A 24,352-nucleotide genomic window follows, 5' to 3' on the forward strand; every position below is an offset into this window, starting at 1 on the left:
TGTTGGAACTCAACACTTTTTATTAAGTGCTCTTTTCTTAGACAGTTAAGAGACATACGGAAGGTTACAAAGACGTTGGTCCAGCACCCACAGAGAGTTGCCAAATCTCCGGAGGCTCAGATGCCAACTCATCTCTACACTGGGAGGCCATGTGCGCTTCATACCTCTCCCATCCACTGGCACTTCAACAGTAAGGACGTTCTTCAGGCCATTTTTCCTGCCCCTCTTCTTCTGATGCATGACCCTCCCATACCTTAGTACGTTTAATGAGCTGCTATAGTCACTCGAACACGAGAGAACACACAAACACACACACCCCCCTTGTTGGCTAACCCTCTCTAACCTGAGGTCATCATCATGTATTACAGTTCTCTGTGTTATATGCCATATCTCCCTATGATCATGTAAGTGCCAAATCCTAATTTAGAATCTCTCGTGCCTAGAACTGTTCTGTACACGTTAGATGCTTAACAAATGTTTGTTTAATGAACAGACTCTAATCCCATAAGATCCTAGGTCTAGAGGCCACCACATCTAACACCCTCATTTTGCAGATGAGGAAACTGAGGCTGACAGGACTGAAATGCCTTGCCCAGGGCCACCGAGCTAGTAAGTCAGGATTTCAATTTGTCTTCCCAACCCCAAATGTAAAAAAGCCACATATCTGATGGAATAACTCACAATGTATATGTGTATAGACTAGAGCTGGAAGACCCAGGTTCAAGTCCATTTCAAACATTGTGGCTGTGACCTTGGATAAATCAATTAATCTCTCAGTGATTTAGGCAACTCTAACATTTAGTAAATTGCAGAGAAGGTGCTATTGTGTTTCAGTAGAGGGAGTTTACTCACCTGGGAGTCCCCTATACCACTGAAATCAAAAGTTCAGTCCTTATCTCTATTCATTAAGTTTATGGGATTATTCTCTAATATGAATTCTTTGATGTCTAATAAGGTTTGAACTCCCACTAAAAGCTTTTCCACAGGCATTACATTCAAAAGGTTTTTCTCCACTATGAATTCTCTGGTGCTTAATGAGGTCAGAACTTCTCCTAAAGGCTTTCTCACATTCATTACATTTATAAGGTTTCTCCCCACTATGAATTCTCTGATGTTGAATAAGATCTGAACTCCACCTAAATGCCTTCCCACATTCATGACATCCATAAGGTTTCTCCCCACTGTGAATTCTCTGATGGTCAATCAGGACTGAGCTGGCCCTGAAGGCTTTCCCACATTCAGGACACTCGTGGGGTTTCTCTCCTCTGTGAATTCTTTCGTGCTCAATCAGAGCTGAGCTCCCTCTGAAAGCTCTTCCACATTCATGACAACCATAAGGTTTTCCTTCAGTATGAATTCTCTGATGCCGAATAAGGTATGCGTTCCTTCTGAAAGCTTTCCCACATTTGATACACTCGTAGGGCTTTTCTCCACTGTGTATTCTCTGATGGTTGATAAAGGTTGAAATCAATCTGAATGCTTTTCCACATTCATGGCACTCATAAGGTTTCTCTCCACTGTGTATTCTCTGATGCTGGATTAGATCTGAACTAGCCCTAAAGGCTTTCTCACATTCATTACATCCATAGGGTTTTTCCCCTGTGTGAATTCTCTGGTGTCGAATTAGGTGAGATCTGCCCCTAAAGTCTTTTCCACATTCAAAGCACTTGTATGGTTTCTCTCCACTGTGAATTCTCTGATGCTGAATAAGGTATGAACTCCACCTAAAATCTTTGCCACATTCATGACATTTGTAGGGTTTTTCTCCTCTGTGAATTCTCTGATGTTCCAGAAGGGCTGAGCTACCACGGAAGGCTTTGCCACATTCACTACATTCATAGGGCTTCTCTCCACTATGAATCCTACGATGCTTAATAAGGTCTGAGCTTCCCCTGAAAGTCTTCCCACATTCATTACATTCATAGGGCTTTTCTCCACTATGAATTCTCTTATGATTAATAAAGCTGGATCTCTGCCTGAAGGCTTTGCCACATTCGGTACACTTATAGGGTCTCTCTCCAGTATGAATTCTCCGATGGTTAATAAAGCTTGAATTTTGCATGAAGGCTTTCCCACATTCAAGACATACATAGGGTTTCTCTCCACTGTGAATTCTAAGATGGTCAATGAGGCTGGATCTCCCTCGGAAGGCTTTCCCACACTCTTTACATTCATAGGACTTCTTCACACTTGGGAGTCTCTGATTTTTTCTAAATTCTGACTTTTGTTTAAAGCTCGGGTCACATGGATCATAAGTGTGAGCTTTCTCTTCCACAGCCTCTCTCTGAAATGTCAGCTCAGTTTTTAAGCCTGGGCCATTGCTGCCCTCCCAGGCTCTCTGACCAGTGGTCACCTGACTGCCCCCTCCCTCTTCCATGTTTGTGCCTGCTGGGCCTTCCTTCGGGCTCTCTAAGCTGCCCTCACGTGCAGAGGCTTCTTCTGAGTCAGGGGCCCGGAGAATGGGGAACATACTTGTCTGAGTGTCAAATCCTGCACACATCTTCTGCTTGTCAGCTGTGTCACCTGAAATGTAAAATGAAAGCCGAATGACCTCAGAATCACCCTGAGAGGATCTCCACCCCCAAGTTCTTGCCTCTTGTCCCTTCTGGGTCCTCCCAGCCCCCGGAGCCCTGGACAGAATGGCCCTTTCCTTTGATCCCCATAGCCCTTTGGTCATGAGGAGAGGGAAGAGAAAGTGAAAGCTCTGTGATGATGACTAGGGGGCCTGCAGTCAAAGTGACCTCAGACAGGTGCTAGCTGTGTGACCCTCCATGCTTCATTATCCTTACCTGTAAAATAAGGATAACAAGAATAGTACCTCCCTCCCAGGATTATTGTGCGGATCAAACGAGATCATATTTGCAAAGTGCTTGGCACAGTGCTGGGCACATATTAAGTGCTATATAAATGTTAGCTATTACCATTCTTATTATTATGACAGAGAAATAAAGAAGTTAGGCAAGATTTGGGAGGTGAAACTGGCTTCACTACCTTCTTGGGGACTAAACTGAAAGGGATTTCCTCCAATTGCCAATTCATTCATTCAAGAAGTACTTATAGGGGCAGCTAGGTGGCATAGTAGATAGAGCACCGGCCCTGAAGTCAGGAGGAACTGAGTTCAAATCTGGCCTCAGACCAAACATTTGACACTTGCTAGCTGTGTGACCCTGGGCAAGTCACTTAACCCCAATTGCCTTTAAAAAAAAAGTACTTATTAAGCACCTACTGTGTGCAGACCACTGTGTGTGCTAGGAAAGACACAAAGTTTAGATAAGACACAGACCCTGCCTTCCTGGAGCTTAAAGTCCTATCAGAGGCTAAGACAACACAGCTCTCTATAATAAAACACCTCATAGATACCTGCATCTGAGGCACCACGTTTTGGTAAAAGACACTGACAAACTGGGAAGCTGACTGGTAAAATGCAAAGTCCCTGTAGGCCTCAGTTTCCTCACCTATAAAACGAGAGGACTGGATGAGATGGCTTTTATAAGATCTCTTTCAGTTTTTAATCTATAATATTGTGATATCCTGGAAAGCAGCCAGGATGGAAATGGAGGTGGGATCCTCATCTTATTAGTTCAAATAGCTGCCTTCTGAAGGGCTGTTACAAGAAAGATGGCTTCTGAATGGCCCCAGGCAAAACACTAGAAGCGACGTGCAGAAATTACAGAGATGCAGATTTCTACCACTGGAGATATTCCAGGGAAGGCTAAGGGAGAGCCACGGAGGTTGTAGCAAATTGCACTAACCTCTGAGTTCCCTTGTAGCTCTGGGTTTCTGTGATTTTATTAGCCCAAGTGAGGGTCTCTAAACGGTCGCAGTGTTAGCACAGAGGAGTCGTGGGGAAGAGCAGAGCACCAAGAAGTGGGGAAATTAGGAATGGCCTCTTGTAGGCCTTGGAGAGAGGGAATGAACAACGGAGAAGAGAGAAGGGATAGTCGGGGTGGGCAGCAGCAGCCTCCATCTACTTCTCCAGGCCTGGCCTCTCTGCTGTCCTCTGGTCTCTCATCTCCAACTGCCTGATGGACATCTCAAACCAGGCTTCCTGAACATGTGAAACTCACCCTGTCCAAAACTGAACTCGTGATCTCCCCCTAACCCCCAGCCCTCACATGCTAGATGGGCATTTCCATCACTGCATCCCTGGTCTGCACAGCTGGTGAAGGGGGCCAGATCTTTCTTCAGGAGGGGGGAGGGCTGTTGGACCCCATCTCCCTTCGTTCTCTTCCTCTGCCCCCCGGTTTTCATCATCACTGGCACACGCTGCATAAAGCACAGACTCCCCCTTTTCTCATGCAGAACTAGGTATGCCCCTCGAGGGCCATGGCCAAACCACGCCCCCTACACTCAGGCCCTCTTTCTTCTCCTTCTTCTCTTCCTTCTGGGGCACTGGGCTCTGTCTGGTGACCTTTTCCACCATCTTTGCCTAAAACAAGACCCCACACCACAAAAGGTAAAAGCCTTCCCCAAAGGACCCTTGTCCCGCCCCCTCCTCTTCACCTCTAGCTTATTGTACATGTTGTCTTCCCCCACTGGAATGGAAGCTCTGTGAGGGCAGGGGTTGCCTTGCTTGTATTTGTATTCTCAGCATTTTGCACACTGCCTGGTGCACAGGAAGTGCTTAATAAATGCTGTGATTTATTCACTCATTTTCCCGCCAGACAGCTGGTGCTTTTTTTTTCCATACTCACCTTGGCAGGGGTCTCTCAGGACTTCCTTGTTCTCTTTCTCCCAGAGGGCACAGATTCAGAACATTTCTTCTCACACCAAAATAGGGTGTCAGGTGCCATTTGGAACCTGGGAATTTTGCTAAAAAGGCAGTGGGACAGAAGAGTGTTCATAAGAACAATACTTAGCTTTTTGGAGGGCTCATTGTGCATTCTGCCATGAATGTCCCCCAGCGCTGCATCACAGTTCCAATGTGGCTCTGGGCTCCTGAGGGGAAGGATAAACAGGCTGTCGTCAGAGTCACACCCTAGCTATGGTAAGAGAGCATGACAAAGTGGGCCCCAGAGGGGATCCCTCCAGCACTGGACCTTAGGGCCAAAAGGAGACCTGTCCAGTGGGTTCTGAATGGTTCACGAACATATGGGGCTACATTTGCTCTACAGTGCCTCACCTTAGTTGCAGAACTGTCTAGACAGGGTGAGACTGACTGCTCCCACCATTCCTAGGGACACTACCCCACATGGTCCTTTGTTCTGCTCAGCTAAGGCCCATATCTGGCCTCCTGACTGTTCCTCACACACAACTCCATCTCCCCTCCCCTGCCTTTGCACTGGTTGTCCCCCCGCCCCGGCATGCCGTTCCTCCTCACCTCAGCCTCCTAGCTCTCTTGGTTGCTTTCAGGGCTCAGCTAAATTGCCACCTTCTTTCTTCAGGAGGCTACCCCTGCCCCCCAGCTTCTAGTGCCTTACCCCACCCTCGGTCACCTTGCATGGTGCTGGGTATACCCGTGTATGTACAAGTCGTCTCCCCCATTACAGGGCAGGGATCATACCACCAGCACCAGGAACAGTGCCTGGCACACAGTAGGGTTAGGCACTTAACAAATGCTTGTTGACTGAGTGAATGGCAAGTTCTCGGGCCAAGTTGTAGAAGGGTTGAGACCTGCTTCAGTGGAGGGTGTACTCACACAGAAGAAAAATCCCAAGGTCTCCCATATCTGACCCCTTCTGCTCTCTCCTCCCAGCCGCCCCTCCCCCCCAGTTCAGGCCCTCAATGCCTTTCACTTCCATTACTGCAGCAGCCTCCCCAGTGGCTCCCATTGCCTCTAGGATAAAATAAAAAAATAATATCAGTCATTTTTCAGTTGTGTTCAACTCTCTGTGACCCCTTTTGGAGTCTTCTTGGCAGAGGTACTGGAGTGGTTTGCCATTTCCTTGTCTAGCTCATTTTATAGATGAGGAAACTGAGGCAAACAGGGTGAAGTGACTTGCCCAGGGTCACTTGGCTCATAATGTCTGAGGCCAGATTTGAACTCATGAAGGTGAGTCTTCCTGATTCCACGTGCTCCATCCACTGCATTGCCACCTGGGTGCCCCAATCCCTCTAAGATTACCTCTGGTTTATCCTGTCTTTATCTTGTTTGTACCTAGGTGTTTGCTTCTTGTCTGCCCCATTAGATTGTGAGCTCCCTGAGGGCAGGGACTGGTCTCTTGCCTTGCTTTGTATCCCCAGTGCTAAGCACAGTGCCTGACACTAGGTACTTGATAAATGCCCTCCAATGATTCCCACAAAACTATGGAATCTCGAATTTGGAAGGCACTTCAGGCATTCACTTAGTCCCACCCATACCCAAATTTGAACAAAATTTCCCTCTACAACAACTGGTCAAGGAAGATTTTTCTGGAGATCCCCAAGGAGGGGAGGCCGTCCCTTCATTTCTGGCGAGCTTTAACCATTAGGCAGTTTTTCCGTGCATCTGCTTCGAAGCATCTTCCCCATACCCCCCACCCCCACTGCTTCTCCTGGTTTCACCCTCGGCCAAGGAGAACAAGCCCTCCTTCACATGGCAGCCCTTCAAATATCTGAAGACAACGACGATGTCTCCCTTCCCCCAACTCTTTGCCCAGATTTCTTAACCAGTCCCCATATGTCATGATTTGGAAACATTTCCCCAAGGTCCTTCCTCTTGTCCCCAGTCCTGCACAGTATGCTTCTTGAGGCAGCCCAGGATTTCGTCAGTTATTCTCACATTGTGTTCGCTAAACTCCCAGATGTTTTCCAGATGAACTACTTGCTAGACATACACACACACACATCTGGAACTTGTTGAGGTGATTTTTCTGAAGCCCTGTGTAAGAATCTACATTTATCCCTACTGAATTTCATCTCAGAGAGGCCTAGAAGATGGTGGGCTGGCCTCCAAGTCCGGACGACTGAGGTCCAAGTCCAGCCTTGGATACCTCCTGGCTGTGGGAACAAATCACCACCTCCCAGTGCTCTAAGACTCCACTGCACACAAGGTGCCAACCTGCACTGGAAGAAGAAATTTTCTTTTCACCAAGAGTTCTCTATACCAATATAATCACAGGTTCAAACCAAACATCTAGCCCATCAAAATCTTTTTGGATTGAGCCTCTTTCATCCACAGTGTTTGCCATTTCTCCTAGTTTTGTATCATACACAAATTTGACATACATATAGATATGCTTAATTCAAGTCACTGGTAAAAATGTTAAACAGCATAGCACCTTGCATGTGCTCTTACTAGAGAATTTCTTCCAAGAGAACGCTGAGCCTGACTATACTATCTGCTCATCCACATTTCTCCATTTTGTCTACAGAAATAGCACGAGGGCCTTTTCCAAGTGCTTCGCTAAAATCAAAGTAAAACATCTCTATGGAATCCCGCTGATCTATCAGTCTAGTAACCTTGGAAAAGATGAGGTTGGGCTACTATGATCTATTTTTGACGAATACATGCTAGTGGTATTCTTTCCTGCTGTGTATCTGGAGGGTGAAGATCACGGTTCACTCACAGGGTGTCTGGTTTGGCTTCCTTTGTCCTTCTCAGTTTCAGGTGCAGGTGATGATCCCCACCAGACCCAGGAGTTCAAGCTGTGGTGACCTTGGAGCCAGGATTCCAGGCGGGATGTTGTAGCTGGCCAACCTTTCAGGGGAGCCCAGAGAAGCCTGAAGGGGGCTAGGGATTTGGAACTGAGACTGTGCTCATCTGTGAACCTAATCTCCCCTCCCCTGACACTAAAGTGGTGTAAAGAGGGAGGAGGATCATGTCTCCTTCTCTGGGTTGGGGGAGTAAGTTTCTTACTTGTGATTATACCTTTTGCAGTAAATATTTCTGTGTAAAAGCGAAAAAAACAAGTCACATTGGTTCTTGGTATTTGCCAATTCCTTTTTGAGATGATCACTTACAATCCCTTTCATATGTTTTAGAATTTTTCTAGGAATCAACATCAAGATAATCAGGCCATTTTCCATTTGCCTATGGGTCAGCAATCATACATGCCAGTTCTTCCTACCCCCTCTTTCGTCCTCCTCTTCCTCCCAACTCTTTTCTGTTGTTTTAGTCCTCTTGACTTATGTCTTGCCGCTGGACTTCAATGACTCTGGAAGAGACAGTGAGGCTGATGACTTTGTACAGCGATCCCTCACTTAAATCCAATGGACGAGCAAGTCAAGGCATCACCCTCCTGACGCAACCGGTCCTCTTCAAGAACAAAGGACGAAAACCAAGTCCATTTGCCAGTTCATTCTGAGCATTAGCCAATAGCTCATCATTTGTATATTTTCAGCTGTGGCAAATGCAAATTCTGTTCTCAGACCCATCTTTTCAACCAACTCTTCACCTCCCAAATCTGCCTTACACTTCCTGAATACCTTACCTTCAACCGGCAGTAATGACGTAAAAAAAACACAACATCACCTGTATCCCTGAAGTCGTCAGTTTCTTGCCCAAGATTTCATAATCCTCAGCAATGTTCTCTAAATTCCTTACGGTGGCATCTTTTGTGCCCATGGGAATCACCAGAGGTAGGTAGCAGACATCAGGTTTGCTACGTCTTGCTAGGTTCTTGGTCTCATCCCAGAGACATGCCCTGGGAAGAAAGCTGATCTCTATTCTTAGCTTATGGCTGAAGAACCCTCAGCAAGGAAGTGCCAATCACTCCTACAGTCCCCTCTTCCTCTGCCCCTTCCTGGAGGGTCTCTCATTCGATGGTACCTGTGGATGGGTCTGTATTCCTTGGGGGAGAATGTAGTGGACTCTAAGTAAGGTATGAGACACATGGGTCCATCCTAAAACAACAGGTTTCCGTCGCTCCAATGATAATCCTACTTTAGGAGACGCGGAATGATGGGCACAATCAGAACTATCTAAAGGCACTGTGAGAGGGAACAGAAAGTACTAGTCTACTGTGGCTAGCTCACCTGAAGTCTGGATATCAGGATTACCACTGCCACCCCCACTTCTCCTGTGTTCTTCTTAGGGGCAAGGACAGGGACATGGGAAAGAAGTGGTGCTAAGAGAGGAGGAAGGAGCTGTAAGATCAGTGGGTCCCTGTGGAGCCCCACCCAGGAGCTCTGAAATAACATATACACGTTAGCTCCTGGGCCATCACCAACAAGCAAGGGGGGTTGAGTGTCCCAGTCGGGTGGCCCTGTTCTCAGGGTGAAGTGCCTTTCTCCTGTGTTAATTACTTCTTTGGAGGTTGGCTCTTCCCATGTTGCCCAGGCCTGAAATACAGTGGTCACTTTTAGGCTTCTCCCATTGCTGATTGGCATGGGAGCTGTATTTAACCTGACCCTTCCTTAGGCAACCTGGCCCCTCCCACCCACCCCCACCTCAGGCCCTCATCATATACAGGGGCCAGGTTTAGTGAGGTGGACTTACTGAGATCATCCAATTGGCGGAAGCCAGTAGCCCTCCTGCAGTTCGGAGCTCCAGAGCTCAAGCCACCCACCTGCAGCAGGGACTACAGGTGTGTGCCAACACAGAACGACGACTGACCCTTCTTGGGCATTCCCTAGGCTTTTGGACGGAAAAAGGAATCTTGGATCTCATCTAGAAGCGAGCTCTGTTGGGATGTGTCCTTTGTACCCATCACATTCTATCTGCTCTCACACTTATCTGTGCTTACTGTAGCCCTCACCAGAATGGAAACTGTCTGCAGGCAGGGGCCAGACTTTTTGGCCCCTCCGTCAAATGCGGATTTTTGCACATAGTAGAGCTCAGCAACTTGCTCTTACCCTTTCACTTTACAGAGAAAGAAGCTGTGGACAGAAGCAGAGTTAGATGGCAGGCCATGGACCAGAACCCAGGTTTTCTGGCTGCCCTCCCCTCCCCCCAGGCCTAGGGCCCTTTTTTCTGCTCTAGTCTCAGAGCCTCAGGTGTTTACAGATAGGCCCTCAGGCCCTCTCAAGTGATTTCTGTCTACTGGAGTCACTTGAGTTGGAAGGGGAAACTGAGACCAAATGGAGGAAAGGGACTTCCCAAAGATCACACAGTAAGTTAATGGCAAAGCTGGGCTTAGAACCCACCACATTGTCCCTGAGTGTCCTAAACTCTTGATAAGGACTTATTTGTTTTACAGAAAGAGTAGGGATTTGGAGCTGCCCCCCAAATTCCTGCATCTCACATACCGACTCTCCATGCTAAGCCTACCCAAATGATACCTGCAATGAACAGGGTCTGGAAACGAGTCCACTGCAAAAGGAAAAAGCAGGGCCCTTATGGGGAGGTTTCGCTCAAGGAACCACCTGAGCAGCCACAGCAAAGCCTGAAGGGCCAGAGCCTTGGGCTGGGGGTCATGAGGCCTGTTTCTGCCTCTGGCATCCACTTGTGCAGTCGGGCCTAGTGAGAAGGAACAGCTCCCAATGCTGCAAGCAGCCTCATCTCCTCTTCAATCCCACCACGTGCTGAAAGCTTTCGCTGTCCCCGGAGTGGACTTGTAGGGCCTTCCCTCAGTCCCGTGTGTATCTTGTAGGTCCCCAGTTGTGTGCGTGTTGTCTCCCTCAGCAGATGGCGAGCTCCCCGAGGCACAGGCTGTTTATGCTTTTCTTTGCAGCCCAGAACTTAGCAATGACTAGCCCATTGAGGTAGGTGGTGAAGGTATTATCCCCATTTGACAGACATGGAGGTGGGAACCCAGAGAGTATGATTTCCTCATGGTCTTTACATGGCTAGGGTTAGAGCCTGGCTACAAACCCAAGTCTGCACATCCTTCTGTCATTCCCTTACAGCCTTGCTGACTCTCCAATAGTGAAGCTGAACAGCACCATGTACAACACAAAAGGGCAGTGTCTAAACAACCCAAACCTGAATGCTGGGGTACACTGTGGGGTATGGGTGACCCCCAAATCTCCAAGGCCATGGTCAGGGACCATGACCTCTGAAGGGTGTCAACATCAACTACAGACCCAAACATGACTGACTGTCTGGGAAGCTTCATCACCAGAAAGCTGGGTGATCAGTTCTCTGGTTCACAGCAACATGCGAAATCACCAGCTAAGTTACAGAAGGTTTGCGATCACTGGTGAAATAACAGGACTTGGAAATAAATACACAATTAGAGGCGTGAACAGATAAAGGAAAACAGAAGGGACATCAAGGCAGGTAGGCACTGAAAAAAATTCAATATTTCACTGTGAAGGTTGGTTCTGTAAGGCTTTTGTTCAGTCATTTTTCAGTCATGTCTCACTCTTCGTGACCTGGTTTGGGCTTTTCTTGGCAAAGATACTGTAGTGGTTTGCTATTGCCTTCTTCAGCTGATTTTACAGATGAAGGAACTGAGGCAAAGAGAGTTAAGTGACTTGCCCAAGGTCACATACCTAGTAAGTGACTGAGGCTGGATTTAAACTCAGGTCTTCCTGACTCTAGGCCTGGCACTGTGTACACTGCGCCACTTACCTGTAAGGTTAAAAAGGTATATCATTTTAATAAATCTTGTTCCTAAAGATAATAGAAAAACAAATAAGTTGGACTCTGCTTTGTAAAGGCCAAGGGCCTCAGTTTTTCCATTTGTAAAACAAACACTGGGCCTGTTTTCCAGTTCTAACAATCAACGTCCTGGGTGACTCATTTCTCTGGGCCTGTTCCCTCCTCTTTGGATGGAATCACTAGGTGACTTTGGACAAAGTCCTTCTTCTCAAACTTCAGTTTTCTCATAGTAAAATGAGTGGGGCTGACCTCCATGGATTCAAGCAGTGCCAATGACGTGGGATTCTGAAGTCCCTTCCCCTCTTGGGGCTGGTTTCCTCACATGGAGATCTCTGTACTCCTTCTGGCTCCCAAGATTTCCTAAGTGTGAAGCCCTTGCGCTCACTCCCCATACCCCAGTGCAAGTTCTGGGCCTGAGGTGATGCTCTGCCTACCCTTCTCTGAAATGAGCAGAATGGGCCTACGGGGCTGGTGGTGTTGCTCCTACCTCTAACGTTCACCAGGCCTGAGAGTTGGGGTGCAAGGTTTCTTCTTCTATAAAGGGAAGGGGGCTGGACTTGCCAGGACAGGATTCTCAAAGTTCCCATTACCTCCTAAGACTCATAGATTTAGTCCAACTCCCTCATTTTATCAAGCAACTGAGGCCCAAATGGTAAGGTTAAGAGCCTTGTCCAATTTATATCCAGGTCCTAGCACTTCCAATCCCATGCTCTTTCCACTACCCTAAGCTGATATGGGGGATCTGGGCTCAAATCTTTCCTCTGGCCCTGGCTTGCCATGAAACTCTGTGCTTGTTTCCTTTTTGGTAAACTGAGTCACGGTGGGACTCCAGCCATCAATCAACAGGCATTTATGAACATGCCAAGTGTTATGCTAGAGTCATTCTGCAGGATTCAAAGAATACAAAGGCCCAAAGAGTTCCTAACCATAAGGCACTTATATTTGATACCTAGATAAGGAGATAGAAAATGTATACAAAGTTATTCTGGGCTGGGGTGGGAGAAGAGCCATCAGAAAAGGCCTCCCTGTAGGAGGTGTCACTGAGCATTTAGGTGGAGGTAGGAAGGAGGATAGCATTTTCAGGGGTCTGGTGGGGTCAGCAGGGTGATGGGAGGTAGACAGTTTGGCTGGAAGATCCAAGGTACGTGTAAGGTATAAGAAGACTGGAAAGGTAGGAGGGAGCAGGTGATGAAGGGCTTTGAATGTCAAACTGAGTACTTTGTAGGCAAACCTGGTGGCAAGAGAGTCACTGGAGTTTATGGGGGAGGGGGGCATGGCTGAAACTGCACTTCTGAGAGATCCCTTTAGTGGCTGAAGGATGGACTGGACCTGGGAGGGAGACTTGAGGCAGGCAGCCCCCGGCCCTCCCCCCCCCCCCCCCCCCGCCCGGCAGTTATTGCAGTAGTCCAGATACGAGATGGGGGGGCCTGGATGGTGTCAGAGGAGAGGGGAGGGCGTATATGGAAGATGTTGCAAAGAGGCGGAGCGCAGAGGCAGCCAACAGTGTGGGTGTAAGGGAGGATGTGAGGGTGGGTGCCTTCCTCTAAACCCTCGACCTGACTCCGGCCACTCTGAGTTTCTTCCTGGATTCCGCATTCCCCCCCCCCCCATAGCAGAGCTCTTCCTGCTGAATTCCGAGGGCCGCAGCTCCCGGCGCCTGCGCCTGCGCGCACGCACGCGCACCAGCATACGCGGGGAGAAGGGAGGGGCTGGGCCGATGCGGAGGAAGCCGCCCCGCGACCCGGGACCACGCAGAGGGGCCCAAGCGGTCAAGCGATCCGTGCGCCCGAGACCCAGCCCCTCACGACCCCCAAGCCCTGTAGCCCCCGCCCCGGGCAGCCACTCACCCGAGCCGAGCCCCGGGAGAGAACGCGATGGCTCCGGCGGAGCGAGCAGCCTCCGGCCCCTGGCGGGGGAGCTTCCGCCGCCGCCGCTCTAGAACGCGCGGAGGACCGGGCGTCTCGATGGTTCCCCGGGCGCGCTCGCCCCCGCCTTCCTCCCCCGGCGGGGGCCGAGGGTTCTGGCCCGCGACGAAGGCGCGTCCCGGGGCGGGTGGGCAGTGAACCTCAGGCCCGGAGCACTGCTTACGACGCCAGATATGGCCTCAGGGCGACCCCCCCTTCCCCCCGCTGGTTCCGGGTATAGAGAGGGGTCCAAACCCAAGGAGCATCAATAACATTTATTAAAATAAGAATAGCTTACATTTATATGCTATTTAAGGCATCAAGGTGCTTACTGGGACGCTTTCTCATTGGAGTCTCATAACAAACCTGAGGTAGGTACTACAGGTATTATCCCCATTTGTGAGAGTGTCTGAGGCTCAGAGATGAAACCACTCGTCCATCCAGAGACCATTCAATAATAATAATAATAATAATATAATAATAACAATAACAGCTAACGTTATATAAAGCGCTTTACATATATTATCGCAGTTGATCCTCACAACTCTTATCCCCATTTTACAGATGAGGAAATTAAGGCTGAGGTTAAGTGACCCTTGGTTAGGGTCACACAGCTGGTAAGTGTCTAAGGCTAGATCCAAACTTGGGTCTTCCTGAGGCCAAGGTCAGCACTCCACCTACCTGCTGCCAAGGGACACCTACTCAAGGTCTGCTATTTGCACAGCACTTTTAGTCACTGAGGATCGAAGAAAGGCAGGCAAAGGCCTAGCTCCCGAGAAGGGAAGAAAGGCAAGAGGTTAAGGTCAGGATTCAAACCCGGATCTCCTGACTCCCCAAGTATTATTTTTGTAACTTTTTTTCAATTAGCAAAAATGTTTTCTATCCCTCTCCCCCATTAATAAAGAAAACCCAACCCCTTGTAACAAATATGCATAGTCAAACAAAACAAATTCCCATTGGCCATGTTCAAAAACTCCATGGCTCATTCTGCAGTGTTAGGTCTGTCACCCAGCTGTCTTGTGCACCATAACCACTGCCACGTTCCAGTTCCCCAACCCCCCTCAAGTCAGCTAGCCTCTGGCTACTCTTGGAGGAGGGGGGAGGGCTGGGTTTCCCCTCCCTCCTGGAGTCACTATGAACACTGGAGTTGGCAATTAGTAGCACAGAGCATGCTACACTTTTGGCTAAGCCATGCTATCTCCAGCTGGTAACAGATTCTAAATCTCCACATTCACCGTGTCACTTTGGACAAGTGCTATTTCTGTGCTAGATCCAAGTTTCTGCCTCTAAAATAAGGGGGTCAGCCTAGATGATCCCTAGGCTTTCTTCAGCTCTAGAATCATAGGCCTATTACTTGTAGACCCAAGGAGGGCCACAAAGATGAGCACACACCTGTGTAGAGCCATTTGGAGGGGCTATCTCCCCCAGAAAGCAACGGCTCCTATCTGTCCAGGGACATGTCTCAGTGCCCTTCACGAGACTTGGATTCAAGACCTTGGAGCAACTGCCAGCTCTGCTACTGACACTGAAAAGAGAAAGCCGAGGTGCCCACAAGCGGGGTGGGCACTCGGAGGCTCAGACTTCAAGGCCGAGGGGACCTGAAAGATCATCTAGTCTAACTAAGTGAGGTAATGGAGGCCCAGGGCAACAGTGTGTGAGCAGCTTCTCTGTACCCCACTCCAGTGCCCCCCACTTGGGGGGGGGCTGGAGAGGAGAGTTCGGCTCAAGTTTAGATTGCACTTGACCCTAAGGTCCCTTCCAGCTCAGAGGTTTGGGGATGACTGTCAGGTAAACGGAGGTAAAAAAAGACTTGCACTGTCTCTACCATATGGTTGTGCTCTTTGCTGTATTTTGGTGATGCTGTGAGGTCACAGCTAACTTTGGGTGTATCTTCTCTCTGCCCCCCCCTCCCCCAAGCTCCACCAGCAAGGAAACCCTTTGACACCTCACTGAATGATCGGCTTTCCTCACTACTGCTGCTATTCCAGACCTTTTCATTCCTTCTCAAGCTTCTCATTCTCCAAACCCTCTCAACTGAGGACCTCACCTCATACTTCACTGAAAAAACTGAGGTCATCTGCTCCCTCCTGGTTGACGGCCCTGCCTCAAGTCTCTCCCCACTTCAAACCATCCTTCATGTAGCTGTTGCCAAGATGATTTTCCCAAAGTACAGGTCACTTCCCTACTCAAACACCAGTGTCTCCTATTGCCTTCAGGGTCAAATACAAAATCTTGTTTGATATGGAAGCCCTTCCCAAGCAGGCCACTTTCTCCCTTTCTGGCCTTCTTGTGTGGTACTACCTTCCACACACTGGCCAGTTTAGCTGTTCCTCACACATAAACACTCTATCTTCCAAGTGTTCCTTTTCACTGGCTGGAGCCCATGCCTGCAACACTCTCCTGGAACCCTTCTGCTTTCCCTATGCTACGACTTCCTTCAAGACTTAGTTCGGTCTCTCTGTAAGAGGCCTCTGGGAGAATCTCCCCCATCGGCCCCACCTCCTCACTGCTTTCTCTAGGAGATCACCTGTGAAAATGGGAGTTCCTTGAGGACAATATTACTGTCCCTGTTTTACAGATGAGAAACTGAGGTTCCCATAGTAACACAATCAGTTTCAAGTTTTCTGCTCACAGTCCAGTGCCCTTTCCAGGCCAAAGACATTCTCCATCCGCTGCTCTGCCTGGTTTTGACTCCCATGAATATCATGTCCTCTGGTACCCATCATGCCAGGCACCCTCTGGCGGCTGCAGCTTCCTCCTGTAGATTGTCTTCCCCCTTCTACTGTACACTCCTTAAGGGCAAAGACTCACTCTTTTTCTTATTTGTAGCCTCAGCACTTAGCACAGTGCCTGGCACGTAGCAGGTGCTTAATAAATGTTTATTGACTATTAACACACTATTCTAGTTCTATTAGAAAGCAATGGGTGTCCCTCAAACTTGATATGTCCAAAATGGAGCACCATCTCCCTGCTCCCCTTGCTCCATTTCCTGTTTCTCTACAAATTCTGTCTGGGGTACCAGATCTCCTTTTATTCACCCTAGATCACAACCTGGCATCCTCTCCCTCACCCCACCCCCCACCCCCATACTCAATCAGTTCCCAAGTCCTACTGAATCTGCTTATACAGTAGTTCTCACAACTCCTTCTACTACCATGGGCACCCCTGGTGCAGGCCCTCATCCCTCTCACACCAGGACAATGGCAATACCCGAATGGGGTGGTGGGGGGGGCCTGCTGTCTGCCTCCAGTCTCTCCCCACTCCAGTCCATCCTCCACTCAGCTGCCAAGTGATCTTCGTAAAGTGCAGGTCCGACCATGTGACACCCCCTCCCTCCACCCCCTTGTAAAAGAAGCTTCTGCAGTTCCATATTTGCCAAATACAACTGGCACTGAAAGCCTTCCAGCAGCATGGGCCAGTGGAAAGCGCCCTGGATTTGGAGTCAAGGCTTTGAACCCCAGCCCTCCTAATGATCAACACAATATCTCTTCTCTAGCAGCTGGAGGCTTACAAAGTACTTTCCTCACAATAACCCACAGGAGGTAATTGGTTCAAGTACTAATGCCTCCATCTTCTAGAAAAGGAAACTGAGGCGAGGGGAGGGGATTTGCCCATGGTCACAAAGGTGAGTGTGAAAGCCTGGGTTTCCAGGTGCCCCAGGTTGGCAGACATATCCAGGGCTCCTTCCACCAGGCCACACTGCCTCTCATATTGGGATTTCACCTTCCCTTTTGTCCAGTAATAGAGTATCTTTGGCAGTGCTGCCACAGAGGGTTCCCCCCAATTCATCACTTTCTTGTATTAGCTTATTCCCATGGGGCCACTGTGGTCCTCATTACTAGAGTCCTCGATGGATTCTAAAGGGCTTTCCTCACAACAACCCTGTGAGGTAGGTAACAAGTGTTATTCTCCCCATCTCAATGGAGAAAACAGGCTCAAAGGAGGCGCTGAGACTTGATGCCAGCTGTGGGCCAGAATGCAGGAGGCCACAATGCGAATATTCAACGTTCAGAGCACAGGCTGCAGAGAAGACAGAGATCTCATCAATGTCCCAGGCCAAACCCCTTTTCTTATACAGAACCGAAGCGAGGTCCAAGAAGGTCTGCTGACTTGCCAAGATCATTCATCTTTCTCTACATCCTAGACAAGTCTTTCCCATACTCCTTATACCCTTGTATGCATCATCTGATGCTGAATAAGGTTTGAGCTCCTGCTGAAGGCTTTGCCACATTCGCTACATTCATAAGGTTTCTCTCCACTGTGGATTCTCTGATGTTGAATGAGGTTTGAGCTCCGACTAAAATTTTTCCCACACTCATTACATTCATAAAGTTTCTCCCCACTATGAGTCCGCCTGTGTTGAATAAGGCAAGAGCTCTGACTGAAGGTTTTCTCACACTCGTTACATTCATAGCGTCTCTCCCCACTATGAATTCTCTGATGCCGAATGAGATCGGACCTCACCCTGAAGACTTTCCCACACACATTGCATTCGTAGGGCTTCTCACCACTGTGGATTCTCTGATGGTTAATGAAAGTGGCTATTTGCCTGAAGGCTTTGCCACACTCACTGCACTGGTAGGGCTTCACTCCAGTATGGATTCTTTGATGCTGAGTAAGGTGTGAGTTCTGACTGAAAGTCTTCCCACATTCATTACATTCATAGGGTTTCACTCCAGTGTGAATTCTCTGATGTTCAATGAGTTTTGAACTACCTCGGCATGCTTTTCCACATTCATTACATTCGTAAGGTTTCTCTCCACTATGAATCCTCTTATGTTCAATAAGGATGGAATTCCGGCTGAAGGCTTTGCCACATTCGTTACATTCGTAGGGTCTCTCTCCGCTGTGAATCGTCTGATGGCGGATAAGTGCGGAACTCGCCATAAAGGCTTTGCCACATTCATTACATTCATAAGGTTTCTCTCCGCTGTGAATCGTCTGATGGTGAATGAGGGTTGTGCTGCGGCTGAAGGCTTTGCCACATTCATTACACTTATAGGGCTTCTCTCCACTATGAATTTTCTGATGCTGAATAAGGTTGGAGCTCCTCCTGAAGGCTTTGCCACACTGATTACACTTATGAGGCTTGTCTCCACTGTGGGGTTTGGATTTACTTGTGTATTCTGAACTCAGCCTGCAGCCATGCTCATGCAAACCACATCTCTGGGCTCTCTCTTCTGGAGGATCTGTCTCATGTGGAACAGGATCTGAGCTTTTACCACATTCATTTTCTATGGGGGTCACGCTCATGCACGTGGTCCCATTACCAAAATCTCCCTCTTGGTTACGTGAGCCTTCCGGTCTTTTCTCTTCTGGCTTTTCCTGTTGTACCTCTAACCTGCCCCCCAATCCAAAATTTTCTCCAATTTTGGAGTCCTGGGAAATGGCCCCTTGTAAACCTACCAATGATATCCCTTGTGATTCTACTTTGGAAGCTTCCTGTGTTGAAACAGACTCTCTGTTTTCAGTTTCATTCTTAGAATCTGAAATGATAAATAGAAAAACACAAATCTACACTGCGTGAAAGTGACCCACTGATCAGAAAGTTCAGAAGCAGTATCACAGAAATTTATCCAATCAGGAGTACAAGCTGGGAAGGACACAGGACAGCACTGACAGTAGCCAGCTCTGGTTCACTGCTACACCTACAACAGCACTGGGCCTTCCTTTCCCATTCTATCATGCACTCTTGGTTCTATCCCCTAAACCACTGCCTCTCTTATCCAAGTTCTCCTAGAAGGGGGACAACAGCATCAAGAGGGCTAAAGTCCACAATGAATGTTAAGAACACTAAAAAAGACTTTCCTGTTATGTCCTGAGCAATGGGTACCTGACACAAGGGGAGGGGCCCCACTAGGCTGGACAGGCCACATCTGGAACACTGTGTTCATTTCTAGACACCACATGTAAAATGGGTCATTTGACATACAGGAGACACCGTTTATGGGAGGGCAACCTTGACGACGGCTCCCAACAAATCATTCTATACAAGGGCCAGCATGTGGAAGAAGTCCTTTGAGAGTAATGGAGAAGCAGGGCTGGCACTCAGCACTAATACAGTATCTAAAGTCAGATTTCTCTCTGAAGCTGGTCTTAGCTAGATTCCATCCTCCTGACAAATTCTCAGACCTGTATTAAAATAACTTTCTATATACGCTCAAGGCAACTATTGATTTCTTCTAAATGATGAAGGGCTCAGAGTAGAACAGGCAGGGGACAGAGTCAAAAATTCAGATTTTTCTCGTCTTTCCTCTTCTCTTCACTGCCACTGTCATCATCCTAGGTCAAAGCCAGCAACCATCACTCACACTATTGTAGTAGACTCCTAGCTGGGTTCCGAGACTCCAATCTCTTTCCCCTCTCCAATTACTCTACATGTAGTCACCAAATTAGATCTTCCCAATGAAGAGGTCTGATCATGTCAATTCCCAGTAATCCGCATAATGCAGAAAAGTCCTTAGCCCTGCATTGGCGGCCCTTCAAGCTGCCTCTGATCTACCTTTCCAGGCTCATTGAACACTGAAACCTTTCACGTAGGCGCTATTCGGGAGCCACTGCCTCTACTCTGCTGAAAGGGATCTCTCCTTTGATTTCATCCCACTCAACTGTGGATGTGTCATAATCCCCCATTAGACTGCCAACTCCTTGAAATAGGATCTCTATTTTTCACCTTAGCACCCCCAGCCCCCAGGACAGTGCTTGCACCCAGGAGGTACCTAAATGAATGTTACCAAGAGCACTGCTTTGAAGAAGGCTCTCCCTCACCAAGTTCTTGGTAGTGGCAGCCATGGAATTAAAAATGAAAAGAAGAAGCCCGAGTCTGTAGAGGCGGACAAGGAGGGCAGTCATCAGCAGTGGCTGGCACAAAGAAAGAGCAAGAAGGGCACAGAACTCATCTCGAGAGGTGGACAAAAGTAGAGAAGCAGCAGAAATAAAGCCGAGACAAGAATGGAGGAGGTGAAGAGTGGCAGGCAGTGAGACGAGAAGAAGCAGAGCACACAAGGGCTAGGTTTGTAAAGTTCAGAATTACAGAAGAGACTACAAGGAGAAAGGGAAAAGAAGCTTTTTTTTCTCGTATGCTCCTCCTAGTGAGGCAGACCAGAGGGTCACTGAGGAGTTGTATTCATAACAAAACTGTTCAATCGCAACATCTCTACCCACCCCCATCTAGGCTACCACTGCCTACAGCTGCCCTCCCTCACCTGGGCAGGGGCTTCCCTTCTGGAAGTCTCTATCATCAACCTCCTCTGGCTCCACGATCTGCAGCTTTCCCTCTTCCTCCATCTGGAAGATGGTGTCTGGCTCAGGAACTAGAAATCCTGTTCAGGAGACAATAAACAGCACAAGGAAATTTGGGTTGAGCACTGTTTTGGGCAGACTTGTTCCAGAACTCAGGGACACCCCCTGGAAAGGTCAGGGACAAATATGGCAACTATCCAGAGATCCAATATTCAGGCGACACGAAGGGGATGCTCAAAGGTCATATTGAGTTACTGAGTCTCATGCCATTCCTTTGCCCATTCTAGTCCTTCTTGAATCTCTCCCGCCCGGTTCCTTCTGCCCAGCCAATTCTCGTCCATTTTTCAGAAACCAACTCAAGGTCTGGGCTCTCAAAGAAGCCTTCTCTATTTCTATTCCCCACTGGTCTCAATGCCCATTGCAGGTGGAGTCAGTGTCACAGTTTCACGACAAGATTTACCAAAAGGAACATGCAGATTTTGCCTGCTAATCAATGCAGTTTCTCTGATCTTTGACTATCTGTACACTTCACAGGCCTGAACTGACCCCTTCTTTCACTTGTAGCTGCCATGCTCTCTCCTCCCAGCGCCAATTTTAGTAGGCGTCAGATGTCTGAGGGTTTTTAAGGGTACACCAGACAGATCTGCAATTCCCTAGGTCGACCTCTAGCCAACAGGTGGCTGTGTAGAGATGGGCAGAGTCCAGGCCTGGATAAAGTATCAGTACTACCCTGGGTGGCAGAGTTTCAATCACAAGTTATATATGTCTCTGTAACATGAGCCATGCATGCATCCCAGTGGAAGCGCCAGCTGGTAGCAGGCCAAACTCCAGCTGCAGCAGGGATACAGCCCCCTTTTTTCCCTCATTTTTTTTCCCACTGTGCCCTGGAATATTCGAATTAGAGAACTCAATGAAAAGGGAGACAGATACTTTTTCAACCAGTAGTTCTATTGTATTCTCTCCACTAGAAGGAGAGGGATGGCATTCCATCATAAACATCTAATCCCTCCGCCTGTCTCCTGGCCCGGTCTGCCTGCCTGGGAAGGAGAGAAGCGCCATTCCATCACAATTCCTCCACCTCATCTCCTGGCCTGGCTGCTGGAGCACAGCAATTTCATTCCTTCATACTCCCTTCACTGGTCACCTGGCCTGAGGCGGCCCCCATACCATCACCTCCCCCTCCTGATCCCGACCTCTGAGGCCAAACACAACATTTGAAGTACCTGCCTCAGAAGGTTGTAGTGAAAAAGAACTTTGTAAGCTTTCAAGACCCACTAGAGATAGGTGAACAGCTATTATTATTTTTTTGGTCCAAACTTCTGAGTTGGTTGTTTTAGGTATGGAAAATCCTTCCACTGATGTGGATTGAGAACTGTAACTTATAGTCTTAGAGATGTAGACAGCAATGATTAACAGGCCCTAAGAAGCTAGCTGACCAGCCCCAAGGACACAGATTTTCCTGACTTTAAGGCTGGCCTTTTATCCACTCTGCCACATTGCTTCTCAATTACTATTATTTTTAGTAACTGTTTACTGAATGAATAAGCAAGGAAAGGTTTGGGGAAATCCACAGATGACAGGTCTAATGCAGATTTATTTAGGAGAAAATTAGGAACGCTCTCCTCTGATGGCTCATCATGGAATGGAGGTGACCCCAAGTTCTTCAAGGCTCTGTTAGTGGACGACAAGCTCCAGCAGAACCTTGCAAAATGGTGAAGTTTCAAGTATGCACCTAGTGATGTTTTCTGACTTCTGTCTGAGCCCCAGCTGAGCTAAATCTGGAGAGGCTCACCACCATGGTGGTCATAAGGGAATCCAGTTTTTGGCTTCAGCAAGTCACAAAAGTCAAAAAATGTCTCGTCAACAATGTTATAATGGGGCTTTGCTTTTAGGGATGGCCTGTATTCAGGTGTGGGGAACCCGTGGCCTGGGGGGCACACGTGGCCCTTTAGGTCCTCAATTTCAGCCCTTGGACTGAGTCCAAGTTTTACAGAACAAATTCCCCTTAATAAAAGGACTTGTTCTGTGAGGTTTGGATTGAGTCCAAGGGCCGAAATTGAGGACCTAGAGGGTCACGTGTGGTCTCAGACAACAGGTTCCCTACCCCTGGATTAGATGGTCAATTAAGGCCCTTATAACTCTCAGGTTCTGCTATATATTAAGGCAGAAAAAACTTACAATCTACATGGCTGCTAGAAGACCCACCCCAATGAATTTACAGATCCTTGAGCAAGGAATGCTCTAGGTATAGTCTTGATCTGTGAAAAACTATCACCAAGACACCTATTCCTATTCCTCTCTCCCCATCTCTGGTCAGAAATGGGACTGACCATTAGCCTGGTCCCACAGCACAGCAATGGCCATGTTCCAATGATCCCAACTTTTCTTTCTTTCTTTTTTTCCCAAAGACCTGTGATTTCACTGATCGAAGGAGCTCCTGTTGAGGAATGGTACCGACTGACAGCCTCTCTGCAACTTTATGGTCCTAAAAAGTTGCTAGGGGCGTTGACTCTCTACCCACTATGGCACACTGCCTCCTTGTTCACAGCTATTAATAACAAGAATAAAATCAACCACTTCAATAGCCTCCGAAATGGTCCGCCGGTGTCCTGTCTCTCTCCTCTCCAATCCAACCTCCACACAGCCACCACCTTAATATGGACCACGTCACGCCCCACCCAGCCCAGGGGAGTAGCGGTTCCCCGCGGCTTCTAGCTTCAAAAGTAAACTCCTCTCTGACATTCCAAGCCCTTCCCAATTCCAGACTGAGTTCACATTACTCCCCCCACCCACTCTACTTACATTCCTGCCAAACTGGCCTACCAGCTGTTCCTTGCACACTCCACTTCCGACCTCGGCGCCTTTGCCCAGGCTGTCGCCGAGGCCTGGAATTCTCCACTTGGGCGAGCCTCAAGGTTCAGCTCAAGTGCCACCTCCTCCATGAGGGCGGCAGCCTTACCTATCCTTGCACACGCACGGCGCCTTTCCCCCCCGGGCCCACGCGCCAGAAGGTGAGCCCCGTGAGGCCTGGGGCGGCCTCATCACGGTCTGGCCATCTGCAGCGCCGCCGGGCCAAGGGCCCGGCCCACACTCTAGCCTACGTGTCCAAGGAGTGAGGGAAGAGGAGACGTGGGGCAGGGGCGGCCCGAAGGTTGGAGAGGCGGGGTCGAGGAAGCGGAAGGGGCGGGATCGCCGCCGCCGCCGCCGGACGCAAGCCGCTAAAGCTCAGAGGGCCTAGCGCTCCGCTCCGGTCGGGCCAAATCTGCTCTCCCTCCCCGCTCCCTGGGGCCCCAGACTCACCGGAACCCGAACCCCGGGAGTCCCGCAAAGCCCCTTCCCTCGAAGAGGACCATCGAGACCTGCCGGCGCCGCAGGCTCCTCCTGACGGTGGGAGGCGCTTCCGGTGCCACTCTAGGACGCCTCGGAGGGCTGGCATCTTGGTGCTCCCCTGGAAGCTTCCCATTGGCCTGGAGGGGAGTGGGGCGGGTGCCTGGGCGAGCGGGATGATGAGCTCAGGATGTAAATGCGACGCACACATGGGAATATGGGAATTTGTTTTGCTTGACTCTGCATATTTGTTACAAGAGTTTAGGGTTTGGTTTTTTAAAGTTTTTTCCCCCCAGTTTGAGTAAATAAATACTTAATTTAGCAAAATTTAATAAAAATATAGGAGGGGAGATGAGGGTCAACAGAATCAGCATCACAGAAGATAAAATGGACATTTTTAATTTCATAAAAACCAAAAGCTTTTGCACAAAGAAAACTAATGAAGTTAAGCAGAAGGGAAACAAAAAAAAATCTT

The 24,352-nt window shown here is 48.6% G+C and overlaps 1 protein-coding gene across 3 annotated transcripts; it reads right to left on the bottom strand.

Annotated features, from left to right (window-relative positions):
* LOC110203446 (uncharacterized) lies at nt 1-24,001 on the bottom strand. Of its 3 annotated transcripts, XM_020979952.2 has the most exons (5): nt 23,851-24,001; nt 20,514-20,630; nt 17,479-18,794; nt 17,326-17,328; nt 1-2,182 (listed from the first exon to the last, which is right to left on the bottom strand). In XM_020979952.2, the coding sequence occupies exons 1-5, from the start codon at nt 23,984-23,986 to the stop codon at nt 920-922; spliced, it is 2,835 nt and encodes a 944-aa protein (XP_020835611.2). In that variant the 5' UTR covers nt 23,987-24,001; the 3' UTR covers nt 1-919. The 3 variants fall into 3 exon arrangements, with proteins under 3 accessions (XP_020835611.2, XP_078004095.1, XP_078004094.1); XM_078147969.1 differs by lacking the exons at nt 1-2,182; nt 23,851-24,001 and adding an exon at nt 23,510-23,685 and having other exon boundaries at nt 13,569-18,794; XM_078147968.1 differs by lacking the exons at nt 1-2,182; nt 23,851-24,001 and adding an exon at nt 23,353-23,685 and having other exon boundaries at nt 13,569-18,794.
* Nucleotides 24,002-24,352: the final 351 nt, after the last annotated feature.

This window comes from Phascolarctos cinereus, unplaced genomic scaffold (assembly GCF_003287225.1).
Source record: "Phascolarctos cinereus isolate Bilbo 61053 unplaced genomic scaffold, phaCin_HiC Scaffold_8;HRSCAF=390, whole genome shotgun sequence".
NCBI lineage: Eukaryota > Metazoa > Chordata > Mammalia > Diprotodontia > Phascolarctidae > Phascolarctos > Phascolarctos cinereus.